Source organism: Vombatus ursinus, unplaced genomic scaffold (genome assembly GCF_900497805.2).
Source record: "Vombatus ursinus unplaced genomic scaffold, bare-nosed wombat genome assembly UNPS02014819.1, whole genome shotgun sequence".
In the NCBI taxonomy this organism is placed as follows: Eukaryota; Metazoa; Chordata; class Mammalia; order Diprotodontia; family Vombatidae; genus Vombatus; species Vombatus ursinus.
In genome coordinates this window covers 893,444-906,654 of record NW_020954597.1, presented here as the reverse complement: position 1 = coordinate 906,654, position 13,211 = coordinate 893,444, and the positions used below count along the sequence as shown (strand labels likewise).

The window sequence follows — 13,211 nt, the reverse complement described above, 5'->3', positions numbered from 1 at the left end:
TGTGTGTGTGTGTGTGTGTGTGTGTGTGTGTGTGTGTGTGTGTGTGTCCCTCTACTGGGCCCTTAGGCAGAAATGAACGAAAAATGGGGAGTTCATTTGGAGAGGGTTCTACTCACCAGAAAGCAGATCAACAACAAGGAGCCCGGGTATAGAATCGTCCCCAAAATGGGGAAAGAACGGCTCACTGTGGCATGAACTGATGCAAATCAAGAGAACGACGTCCATGAAGATTCCAGTGTAAATGAAAAGAGCAGATCATCCACAGTGTCTGTCTACTCTTGGGCCCAGGGGCCTACCTGATCAAACACTTTCCTCCTGCTCTCACTAGGGGTGAGCATGGAGTATTACACATGGGTAGTTGCCAGGGCAACCAAAAACTTCCTTGTCAGAGGAGAGGTTCTACTGTGGGATGGGCAGGGCTTTAGCGAAGGGACAATGGTAAAAACAAGAAAATAACAGCAAACAAAGAAAGGCTAAGAACTAGACCTCAGAACGGCCCCTCCTCCACGAAGTTAGCAAAGGCAAAGCAAAGACAATCCTTACATGCAATTGTTTCCAGTATTTTGGTCTCTAATTGAGGCAGCTCCCACACGGACTCCAGGAGGCTGGTCAGGCCTGCATCATTCAGCTTGGCTCTGGCCTCAATCTCATAAAGGAGAAGCAAATTCTCAGTTGGATCTTTGGAGCTGTCCCCTGAGGAAGAGGTAAAAAAGCCAGCAGCCCAGCGATTATGGCCCATTATTCTCTCCTGCTCTCAGCTCTCAGCTAGGGAGCTTTGCAAGAGGAAGAAAATGAATTTCATTTACAACTCAAAGGTTATTCCAGCCCCCGTGGACAGATTTCCCCCCCTAAATCTCTCAGCCCCCAGTTCACTTCAACAACCTGGCCACATTCACTAAGCAGCACCCACGCTTCCTGAAGTCACTGCCAGGTTTACCACTGGCCTGAAGAAATGCCAAAGCAACACTGTGGGCTCTCCCACCCATGGGGATTCTAATAATGTAACCCGGACTTTGTAGTCACTGAACAGGAGAAAGGGGCCTGGAGCCGGGGTCTCACGTCAGTGATTCCATGCTCACTGAGCCCTCCCTGAGGCCCACACAGCCTCCGCAGCATTGGGACAAGTGGCCACCTCCCTTCTGCTGGAACCACCTCGGGAGAGAGAAACCTGTTACCCCATGAAGCAACCCAATCAAGTTTTGAACAAACTCGTTATTGTTGGGCAGTTACATGGAGCTGAAATCTGTTTCACCTCTGGCTCCTTCTTCTCTGCCTACAAACATGCCCAGCTCCCCCCCAACCCTAAAATGAACTGGGGGGAAACCTTTTCCCATGAAAAGGTTTCTACTCCTTGGTCCTCCTGCCCAGGGCAGCTATGAAACAATCTCTCTCAGAGAGCAAGGCCTTGACTGCTAAACATCTTGAAAAAGTTGTATATATACCTGATGCTTCCATTTCATTACTATCTAACCTCAGCCCCTCGCAGTTGGGTTTCTGCAGGGATGGAGGGCTTCCACTGCACTGAAAGACAGGCAGGCAGGCCACAAGCATTTATTAAGCACCTACCATGTGCCAAAGGTCACCAATGATCTGATTACTCAGTCCCCAGCTTCCTCGCTCTCTCTGGCACTGGGATAGACGACGTTTCTTCCTTTGGCCTCAGACACCATCCTCCACCTCCTCCTCCTCTCTCTCTCTTGCTGCACCTTTGATACCTGCTTTGCAAGCTCTTCCTTGTCTGCCTTACCCCTTAAGTGTGTGCGCCCCATAAGTGTGGCCTGGACTCTCTTTTGGGAGTCATTCCCAGAACCTCAACAACGACCTCTAAGGAGATGACTCCCAAATCTATATGGGAGCCCATGACCCAGCTTGTGCCACAAACCTGCATCTCCAGTGGCTTAAAGGTCTACCCCACCTGGATAACTCAAGAACACTTGAAATTCAACCTGTCAAAAATGAAACCACAGATGAAACCATGGGCTTCTTTCAGATTCTCCCCTCTTGTTTCAAATCAGTTACCAAGATCTGTTGATTACCAAAGATAACCTGTAACCGAGGAAGTCATTAGGTTTTTCTGGTACTAATTTCAATATCCCATCAGCTCAAGGTTCTAGTGGTGGTCCTAGTTTTGTGTCACTCGACTCCAAAAGTGGTTCTTTTTTTTTTTAAAGTTCTATTACATTTTTAGTTATTTTGTTAAATATTTTCCAAATACATCTGTAAAAAAATTTTTTTGTTATAATTTGAGTTGTCCCCCTCTCTCCCAAGCTCGCATTAAAGAAGGCCAACATTTGACACAAACATATATATCTATACACACACACACACACATGTGGAACCATACAATATATCCTTCCATCCATCAGTTCTTTCTCTGAAGGTGGATGGCATTCTCCTTCATAACTGATTTGAATGATCACATTACTCAGAATAGCTTAGTCATTCACAGTCACTCTTTGGACAATATTGCTGTTCCTGTGTACAGCATTCTCTTGGTTCTGCTTGCTTCACTCTGCTTTATTTCATGCAAGTCTTTCCAGGGTTTTCTAAAATCAATCTGTTCATCATTTCTTACAGCACAACAGTATTCCCTCACAATCACATACCACAACTTACTCAGCCATTCCCCAGTTGATGGGCATCCCCTCGATATTCATTTCTTTGCCACCACAAAGAGAACTGCTATAAATGCTTTAGAACATATAGGTTCTTTTCCTCCCCCCACCCCATCACTTCGGAAAACAGACTTAATAGTGGTATTGCTGGGCAGAAGTGGCAGTTTTAAAGAAACTACATAATTCTCTTCCCAAATTTCCAGATGCCATCATACCTGCTAATTTCAGGACATTCACAATTTCTTTGCACCCCTGTATGTGCTCAAGTGCATGAGTCAGCATCTCAGTCTATGTAGCAAAAAAGACAGCAATAAGTTAGAATAAACAAAGAATGTCTCAACAACTTGTAAACACATCTCATGACAACTTAGCAAAAAAGCAGCTCTGAAAATCAAACCTCCTTATGGCCCAAGCAAATGGGAGCTGAGTTCACCTCCATTTCTAAAACCACAGTGGCTCCCTGATTGAGCTCTGGAAGGAGGAGGCTCAGTAACAAACCTGGGGGCGTATCAATGTCTTATCCCACGAGTCTGAGATTCTGTAAGACACGGCCCTCATCTCCTCTGGCCACCCACACAGCAGGGGGGAAACAATTGGGACATGATAACTGTAACCTATCTGCAGCCTTCAGTCATCTCGCCTCCTCAGAGAACAGGGAACACATGGGGGGGGGGGGGGAAGGCCTTCAAGCACACCAGAACTCAGCAGGTTCTCAGCAGAGACACCCAGAACACTGGGACCGAATCCCCAGGTGTGATAGAGCCTGTACTCAGAAGAACCAAGGGAGCTGAGTATTCTTGATTGCCTACCTGGGACCCCATTCAAAAGCAAGAAAGAGCAAAGAGCAAAGATAAGGAGTACAATTTTATTGAGTTCTAGGGAAAGATAAGGAAGGGTATGAGGAGGGAAAGATTGTGGAAAAACACAGAAAAGAGCAAAATACAGGAGCTTGAATCCTGACTCTGCTACTTTCCACCTGGAAGGCCATGGGCAAGTCACATCATCTCCCTCAGCCTCAGTTTCATCATCTGTAAAACGGGGGTGATAACGCTCGGCTCACAAGATTATTGTGAGGAAAGCCCTTTGTAAACTTCAAAATATCCTACTGCTTAAATCCCAGGACCAGGCCCTAACTCCCTCTGCCTCTAAATGTTTTCAGAGAAGGCCAAAGACAGAGCAGCTGTGCGTCAGGTTTGGGTCTATATACAGTGTGTCCCCAAAATCTTAGGGCAGAATATTTAAAACTGCCCTAAGACTTTGAGGACACCCTGTATAAGTGGGATAGGCTTCTTCAAAGAGGAAAGTTCTGAAAAAGGGAAGGGAGGGGAAAAGAAATATTATGGTAGATAATCTAGCTCTTCTAATTTATTCACTCCCTGTGTGACCTTGGGTCAGCCACTTAACCACTCAGAGCCTCAGTTTCCTCATCTGCAAAAATGAGGGGGTTGTGTTAGATGCTCTCAAAGGTTCTTTCCAACTCTAGAGCCAGTGTTCCAGCTGTTCTAGATCTAGGGAATGAGAAGGTGAATTCTTTTCTCCATTAGGCATGGACTTTTGCACTTACTAGAGAGTAGCAGGAGGGATGGAGGGCCATGGCGTTTGTTTGTCCTGCTGACAGGTGACCAAAGGCCCGGTTAATAGTAGTATGGAAAGGAAAGTCTGGATCTGAAAAATGTGGGAGGAAGCCAAATGGTAATAATTGACTTATAACAGAAGACAGACAAGTGAAGCAGCAAAGCTGACCCCCCCTCCCCAGGTTGGTATCTGAGAGAAAGAGATGCTCTCCTTCCCCCAGGGCATAAGGATACAGACACGGAAAAGAGGATTCCGCCAGATCAGTGCTCTCTCATTCATACTTAGCTTGAGTTAATGAGATTTTAAGACATGTCAGAATGAGATGTAGTGCTGGATTGAGAAAGCAAGCTGGATTCAGTCAAGTGGTTTTCTTACTGAGGCAAGTCAGCCCACGAGTCACTTCTCTTCAGACACTTTTCAAATTTGCCAGAGTGGATGAACCCTCCCAAAGAAAGAATATGAAAAGAAAAACAGTAAAGGATTTGGGCAAAAGTCCTGGGGGTACTCATAGATACAGGGACACCCAGAGATGAAGAATCCCTTAAAAGAGACAGCACAGAATGTTCCAAGAGGACAGACTTGCCCAAGGAATGTAGGAGCTCACACAATCCCGTGAGAAGGGAAGAGGAGAAAGAGAGCAAGCCAAGTAGGGCCACTGTAGGCCTCTGGGAACAAGATGGGAGTGAAACCAGAGGTGGATGGAAGGCAATCTGGAAGCTGAGAAGCACGGGATCAAAAAAAGGGAAGACAGCAGAGAGAAACGACCCCCTTTCCCATCGCTTGGGTCTTTCCTTTCTGGCTGGACAGCCAACTGTCCTCTTTGCTCTGTGTTACCTGTCGGGAAGCTTCTGAAGCGCTTCTCCCTAGTTCTAAATCAGCAGCAGCTGCCATCAGCAAACACGTCTTTTGTGAAATCAGAACGGCTTTCTCAGAGGGACAAAACTGGGACAGCTGAGGAGAAATAAGCAGAACATGAGTGAATGGTGAAAATTCTTCTGGGCCAAAAGAGTCAAAATGCAAATCAGTCACAGCCTGTTTGGACAGCATAGCATGTCACCTGGACAAGGGGCTCAGGTTTGCACTTCACCCTGCTTTTGTGGTGTCTGTGATACCTTCCTCAAGGGATCCTACCCTCCCAGCAGCAAGAGCTGCTTTCTGCCCCAGAGGTCATTTATCAAGTGGTTTTTCTCCTCAGTTTGTGTTATAATTTCCAAATGATTCCTCATGACAAGCAGAGTCCTTCTTGGTACGAAAGAGAACTGAAATGCGTGCTGATATTTTGGGTTTGCTGAGAGGCCGTCTGGGGTAATGGCCAGAGGGCTAGATTTCAAGTCAGGAAGACCTGACTTCAAGTTTCATCTCTGCCGTATACTAGCTGGATGGCCCTAGACAAGTCACTTAATCTCTAGCAGGCCTAGATACTCTCTCAAACTTTAAGTTTCAGGTAAGTTGCTGAACTGCACTGGTAGAGGGAGTTGCCACACTGGAAGTTTCCTACACCACTGAATTCACTAATCTGGACCAAGAAGATACAACAAATTGGACAAGCTTTTGCCTTTCACTCGGGGTGGGGAACACCCCAGGGACTCCCATTGGGGGAAAAAAAAACCCCAGCACAACAACCCAAAGCCATGTGCAAATCTCAAGTACCACCCCATGGAGATCATGCAGAAGAAACTGAGGCCCAGAGGGGCAAACCACAAGGGAAGTAGGAGAGCCAGGCCTGGAGTCCAGGTCACCACACACTAGCCTTAACCATTGCTGACTGCTGATTCCTCTGGGATCATTTCAAATCTGTTCCCCTCTCTACGGCCCTGTCTGGGCCTCCATTTCCTACTCTGTACATTAAGAGGGTGGAATCCAAGACCTCTATGGTCCTTTCCAATTCTGACTTTCTACGATACATTCAAGCAGAGCAGACATGGCCATGGCTAGGTATCCCGGAACCTGCCGGAAGAAAGGCCTATATGCTCTAGGGGTGGAGCTGGGGGGAGGGGGATTTCTCGCTACCATTCCTCATACCATACCCCAGGAGTGCCCACCCTCCTTGTGGAAGTCAGCCCTGCTCACACACATTTAAAGGTCCCTTGGCTCTAGGCCACCCCTTTAGCACAACCCTACTCTTAGATCCCCATCAGAAGAACTGTACCTTGTAAGAAAGCAGGAAGAAGTCTCGCATGGTTCCTGGGCACTTTTCACACTGCATGGCCAAGTTCCAGGCTCAAAGTAAACAACCAGAGTAGCACAATGAAAACCTTTTGGACATCATCTCTACCTTTAAGTACACTCACTGCTACACCTATCCTGAGGACATATTGGTATAGTCAGGGGACTCAGGTGAGTCCTTAGAGGTTCTCTTGGGGGCTAAGAAAAAGCATGGAATTGTTAAGTTCAACATGTTTCTCTGCACAGGATGCCATAACTTACTGTTTCTCAGATAACTGAGAGTTTCAGTACCCAAACTTTAGTCTACAGGCCAACAGGGATCAACAATTTGAGGTGGAGACTCCAAGTGACATGCACTACCTTGGGACCTCCAAGTTCTGGTTCTGCTCCATTACACTTAAGACTTTGGTGAGAGAACTGTGTGTTGTGTACACTAGCAATGAGCCTCACCGCCTGGAGTGGGGCTGATCCTTGGGCACCAGATGGGCCCACGTGGAGTGGCTAGAGCTGGGGCTCTGCAGGCAGACTCTTTAAGTACCCAGGGGCATCTACACACTAGGCCAAGGTATCAGAGGAAGACTTCACACCACAGAGATTCACACAGGTATAGAAAGTGGAGGTAGAGGGGCCTTTAGAGATAAGGTCCAAACCCATCAGTTTGTGAAGGAGAAAAGTGAGGCCCAGACAGGCAAAGGAACTTGTCCAAGGCTATGCCAAAACCAGGACTCAAACCATGGACCTCAACTCCTCACGGGTCTCAGTGCTTACTACACTCACTACACAACATTTACTTTGTGACCTTGACCACGTCCCTTTTTCTCTCTGGGTCTTCTCAGTTTCTTCCTTTATTTGAGGGAGCGGGACTTGATCAAATAGAAAAGAGGGCCACTCATTTCCATGTCTGCATATCGAACTTAAGTTTTCAAATGGAACATTAGCTATGTTTTATTGTGTTTTCATTTATTTTGTTCAACATTTCCCATTGACGTGTGAATGTGGTTAAGGCCTTCCTCAGGACGGTTGTGGACTGCATGCAGTCCCGTAGGGGCCACATGTTTGACACCTTGGGACTAGTGACTTCTGATAGCCCTCCAATTCTGACATTCTCTGATCCCATGAACTGGAAGTAACGGAAGAAAAAGTTAAATTCAGTTGAAAAGCAAAACAAATGCTCAAGTTGGGCAACATCTCTGCAATAGCCAAATTAGAATTCAGCCAAAGGAGAAAGGTTCCTGGGGACTAGAAAATGACTTTGCCCGTTTCCCTAAGGTCAAGAGCCTTACGGTTTTGACAAATAGAACGTGGACGTTCTTTTCTAAAGCTGAAGTGCTTCGTTTTGTCCATTTTCTCCCCAAGCTAAATTAGCACCTTTGGCCATTAGGCAGCCAGGGCCAAACAAAGACCCCCAGGGTCGTGACATTTCTGTGCTCCCTTGCTCACTCATCACCCTGGCAATTGCCTCCACAACAACTGCTGTGTGGTGCTTACTGACATTTGGAGGCTAACGGGCACGACGAGACAAAGCTTCGAAAGAGAAATCTGAAAGAGAGGGAAAGATTGATCAGCAACTCTGTTGTCAGTGGACTTGCCTCTTACCTATTTTTCGAAACCAATGGGCTTCATTAATCCACACATCCAAAGTCAACTTCTCTTTTGCTACCGGCTCAGCAAGTCTCTGGTGGGCTGCATCAAAGGGAGAGCGTGGTATCAAAGCTTTGTACTGGGTATTTAAAGAGAATTATTAATCCCTCTAAAAAACCAGTTTCCCTTGAATTTTCTTCTGGAAGGTTCAGCCGTGGCATCTGTGTGCACCCCAAAAGTAATTTAAGATGAGAGAAAGTATTACACCTAGCTCCAAGAATCAGGAAGACCAGACTTTGGAGAATCCATTCACCTTTGGGAAGACCATAGTCATTTAATGCCATCAAACATAAGCCGGCATCTCTGTCACACTTTAAGCATACGCTATCTCATTTAATCATCATCACGATTCCATGAGATAGCAACAGTAGGTACTGGATCCACTGTGTAGAGAAGGAAATTTTAGTTCAGAGAGATTAATCGACTTGTCATTGGCCACACATGGAGCTAGTAAATTTCCAAGGCACTATTGAAATAAGGAGATAAACATTAGGGTAAAGAAGCCAAAAGAAAAAAGAACGATCAGAAAGAAGTGAAGGGTCACTCACCAGATTGGCAAAGTGGACAAAAAAGAAAAATGAAAATTGTTGGAAAGGCCGGGGGAAAACAGGCACATTAAAGCCCTGTTGGTGGAGCTACGGATCAGGGGATCCGTCTGGCCATTCAGGAAAGCAGCTGGGGACTTTGGATCCAAAGTCACTAAGCGATGCACCCCCTGTGACCTAGTGATGTTGCTACTAGGCTTAAATCCCAAAGAGATCAAAGAAAGAGGAAAAGGCCTCATATGTACAAAAATATTTACAGCAGCTCTTTTTGAGGTGGCAAAGAACTGGAAACTAAGGGGGTGCCCACTGATTAGGAAATGGCTGAACAAGTTGTGGTCTATGAATGCGATATGTGCTATAAGAAATGATGAAGGGGATGGTGTCAGAAAAAACTGGGAAGACTTATATGGGCTGACACAAAGTGACGTGAACAAAACCAGAAGAACCATTTACACAATAACAACAACATTATAAAGACAAACAACTGTGAAAAACTCAAGAACTATGACCAGTGCAACGATCAACCATGATGCCAATGACGAAGCCTGCTACCTCTCTCCTGGCAGAGTGGCCAATGAACTTAGGATGCAGAATAAGATCGATATATATTTTTGGACACGGCCAATGAGGGAATTTGTTTTGCCTGACTCTGCATATTTGTTCCAAGAAGTTTTTTGTTTGTTTTTCTCAATGGAAGAGGGAGATGGAAGAGGGTGAGAAAATCGATATTTTTGCTAATTCAAAAAAATAAATTTAAGAAAAAGAAAGAAGTGAGGGAAAGGAGGAAAGATTAGGAATTGAAAGAGTATTGCTAGGTTGGCTTAACATTTACTGAGCTCCCGTGGTATGCTACCATCACCAGGTAGTATTTCTTACACGCCCCCAAGCCCTTTGGAGAGACATGCCAGGCTGGTTTTTCACCCCGTGCTCTGTCAACAGTTCTACTGTTTTACACGCTTTTAAGTGGGTAAGCTTTGGGGTTTTGTTTGGTTTTTGACCTGTGATTTCATCGGCCTAGGGAACTCCCAGATGAAGAAACTCCCTCTATCAATGCAGACTGGCAGCTTCCCTGCAACTTTATCTTAGAGAGTTGCCTAGGACGTTGAGAGGGAAAGTGACCTGCCCAGGGTCCCACGGCCAGGTTGTGTCAGACATTTAGCCCGGGTCTTCCTGGTTCTAAGGACAGCTATCTCTCCACTATTCCACAATGCCTTTCTGGTGTGTTGTGAGAAGGCTTCCTGGACAGAGTGAAAGAGAAGAAAAGAGCAATCAGCTAGAGGAAGAAGGTGCCCTGGATGTTCCAAGGTATACAATCTGGGAAAGCCGGGAGACATCATTCAAGTCAGAGTCCAAGGGCAAGGGGAACCCAACAGGAGCACTACTTTGTCAAATACCATCTTCTGTCAAATTCTTACGGATGAAGGTTAGTTATGAGACAGGAGCATGGAGCCCAAGGGTATCTACTGTAGAAAATATAAATGCAGGCTTCACATTGAAGTCAACAGGCTCATCACTGCCCTTTAAGGCCTTATTAGAGCCAAACCAAAGCATCAGCTGGACTGCAAAGAGAGAAGAGGCGAGCACAGCTTACCTGTCTGCAGCCAAGACCAAAGTCTGTTCATTTCTTCTTTTCTGAAATTGGAAGGATTAAAGGAAAACACATGAGCAGATAGCTCTCTCTCAGGATGCTCTGAGGCAAAATGAGAAAGTCCCTGAATCAAAGGGATGACCTTGGACAAGTCACCTCTGCCTTCTCTGAACCCCAGCTTCCTCCTCTACAAAACGCTGACTTCACGGGGCATTGTAAAGATCAAAAGAGAAAAGGGATGGGAAAGTACTTTATAAACTGTAAAGTACCATTCAGTTCTTATTATTCACACAGCCTTTAGGCAGTATTCTCTCGGGATTATCATTATTATTATTATTATTATCATTATTCCATTCTTTACATTCCATTTATATCCTGGGTTTTTGCGCTCAGTTCCTCCTCAGCTTCATCCTATGAGGGAGGGTGGGACTAGAGTCATTCTTATCTCCGTTTTTCGGTAACAAAACTGAGGCTCAGGGAGGCTGATTGGTTTGTCCGTGGTCACACAGCAAGGTGCCAAAGAAGAGGTCTGAGTCCAAGATCTCTAGCCATCTTTTCCAAGTTCGGTGATTATGATACTAATTTACCCTTTCTTGTTGTAAGGGGTATAACATGTGTGATGAATGGTTTCCAAGGAGGGAGCAAACTTTTAAAATACATTCCTAAATTAACAGTTAATATGCAGACAGATAGTACAACTTAAAATCACAGGTATTTTCAAAGTAATAAAAGAGCACTTTTAAAAAATCCACGATTTGGACTTTTCTTTCCCGACTCCCCCAACACACAAACACACAGCAGTTGTCTGAAGGATTGAGGTCTGACATACACATGGCCAAGGCCAAGTGAACGGCCTTCGTAGCACACCTTCTATAACTGAGGCTAAAGGCCTCTCTGCTCAGAGCTGGCACTAAGGTCTGTCTGCTGACTTCCCTCATGCTCGGGTTACGGACACCTGCACGTGCAAACTAGTGTGCAAGTCTGCTAGGAGACATAAAAGATTCCAGGCTATGAAACAAGGAGGGGAGGACAGGGACCAAGAAAAGAATTCAGAACTGCTGGCCAGCTGGCAGCCTGAGCTAAACTAGTCATTTTCTTCTGGAGATCGTCCCTTAGCAAAAGTCGGAAGAGATTTTTTTTTTCCCTTTACACTTTCTGGAGGCAGAGGATTCTCTGAATGAAAACGTGGCTACCCAATTCTCCCCTCAACTGCTAAATCAGAATTGATTTAAATCAGAGTACAGCCTGCCTCCATTGGCTGATAGCCCAGAAACTGGGCAGAAACAGCAGACTGGCTACTCCCAGGCAAGAGTCAGGGCCAAGAAGGCCCCCCACGAGGAGGACCACGGGGATCTCTGCAACTCTGAAGTGTCTTGCCCCTACGATACTGGCCTTGCGCAGTATTTCCTTACCTGTTTTCTTCCGGTTCAGTTGTTTGAGAGATTTGGGGAATACCAAGACGAATCAAACACCTACAAAAAAAGTAACACAGGACGTGGGGCTCACGACAATCAAATTCCACAACAGTTCCATCATTCCCACTAGTGTCCTACGGCACCCTGATCGGAAATGGCCTTCAAGGCCAGGAAAAGTTGGCTAACGGGGTCCCAGGACTCCAAGGACGATGGAATGAATTGTTGAAGGAGGTAACCCAGGTGTGGCTGCTGGAGAGGTTCCCAAACTGCCCTAGAAGGTTTAGCTACTGTTTAAAGCAGGAGGCTGGAGAAGATGATGCCTCAAGGTTCCTTCCAGGTGCTGAGGCTGCAGGCTAGAATATAAATTGTACCGTCCTTGGGAAGCACTTGCCCCGCCACCATGGTCCCCTGGGGCCAGTCACTTCATCTTTCTGAGCCTCAGTTTCTTCATCTCTAAAACAGGTTAATATCTCCAGCATCTAGCCCTATCCCATAGGGCTTGCTGTGAGGGCCAAATGAGAAAAATGGAAGGAAAGTGCTTCGGAACAGTAAAGTGCCTATGAGCACCTACTATGGATTCTTCAAGGATTCTCTCTCATTAACAGAGCTGCTCTCCATATCACTGGGAGACAGGAGATTCAGTGGAGTATGGGCTGTACACTCTGTAGCCAGCCCTCTTCGGCTGGCAGATGCCAGGCCATGGCCCTGAGGGAGTCTTGGCCTCTCCTTTCCCTTTCACTGGCCCGTCGAGGGGGTAAAGCTTGCCCCAAGAGCCTTAGAGCAAACTGAAATGCTCCAGAACCAGGACCACCTGATTTTTCTTTCTTGGATTTACCCTTGGCATGAGGAGGTACTGATGCCACCTGACTGAATTTCAGCAAAGTTCACAAAGAGAACAGAGAAGTACGACATTTTTCTCACTTTCTCCAGGGGCTGACAACTTACTTAAAAGCAGTAAGAACTTGTTGCACATCTTGGGAACGTCGAGCTAAGTACTCCAGGGCTCTCATAGCCACGTCTTGCTGCCCATTCTGCAAAGATGACACATACATTCTCGAATGTTAAATTGACTTTCACAAACCTGAGCAATGTTTCCATAGTCTAGATTCCTTTTCCTTGAGAAAAGAAGATAATATGAATATGTTCATTCTGCATTCTTCTAAGAAAAGACAAGACGGGAGGATGAAGGCACAATTCACTACCCTGCAAAGAACAGGTCTGAATACATGACTGCAGCCTCTGTCTTCAACAGAACTTGAAATGCCATTTGCAAAGACATCATCAGGACCAAACGACTGGCCCCTCGACCTGCTCTTTTGTGTGTCTCTGCTCCATTTCCTGAGGATGGCTCCTCCATCCTTCATTCAGCTCATTTAAATCACCACAGCCTTTCTGGGTCTTTCCCAGAACTACAGTCCTATTATGTGCCTATTCCCAATTCTTCTCCTGCCCCCCCCTTTGCTTGCTGCATCAATTAGAAATCTCTAACCTTTTCTTTAAAAGCTCCTAATCACAGAATTACTTGCAGTTCCCTCCTACGCCCCATCATGCGTGCATTATGTACAAGCACATTCAGTACTGGCCTTTTTTCCTAGATCCACATACATTTTCTTATCAACTCTTCAGACACTGGTGAGATATTTATTGAACACCTACTACGTGCAAG

At 45.9% G+C, this 13,211-nt stretch overlaps 1 protein-coding gene across 1 annotated transcript in view; it reads right to left on the bottom strand.

Moving 5' to 3' along the window:
- The window catches only part of TEX11 (testis expressed 11), a 174,149-nt gene that overhangs the window by 19,261 nt on the left and 141,677 nt on the right, over window positions 1-13,211 (bottom strand). Inside the window, exons 14-21 of the mRNA XM_027836745.1 lie at window positions 12,491-12,576; window positions 11,543-11,602; window positions 10,134-10,174; window positions 7,953-8,039; window positions 6,340-6,410; window positions 5,025-5,141; window positions 2,751-2,903; window positions 544-754 (exon numbers count right to left, since the gene is read on the bottom strand). Of these exons, the coding sequence (XP_027692546.1) occupies window positions 544-754; window positions 2,751-2,903; window positions 5,025-5,141; window positions 6,340-6,410; window positions 7,953-8,039; window positions 10,134-10,174; window positions 11,543-11,602; window positions 12,491-12,576 (826 nt within the window). The remainder of the gene's footprint in view (window positions 1-543; window positions 755-2,750; window positions 2,904-5,024; window positions 5,142-6,339; window positions 6,411-7,952; window positions 8,040-10,133; window positions 10,175-11,542; window positions 11,603-12,490; window positions 12,577-13,211) is intronic.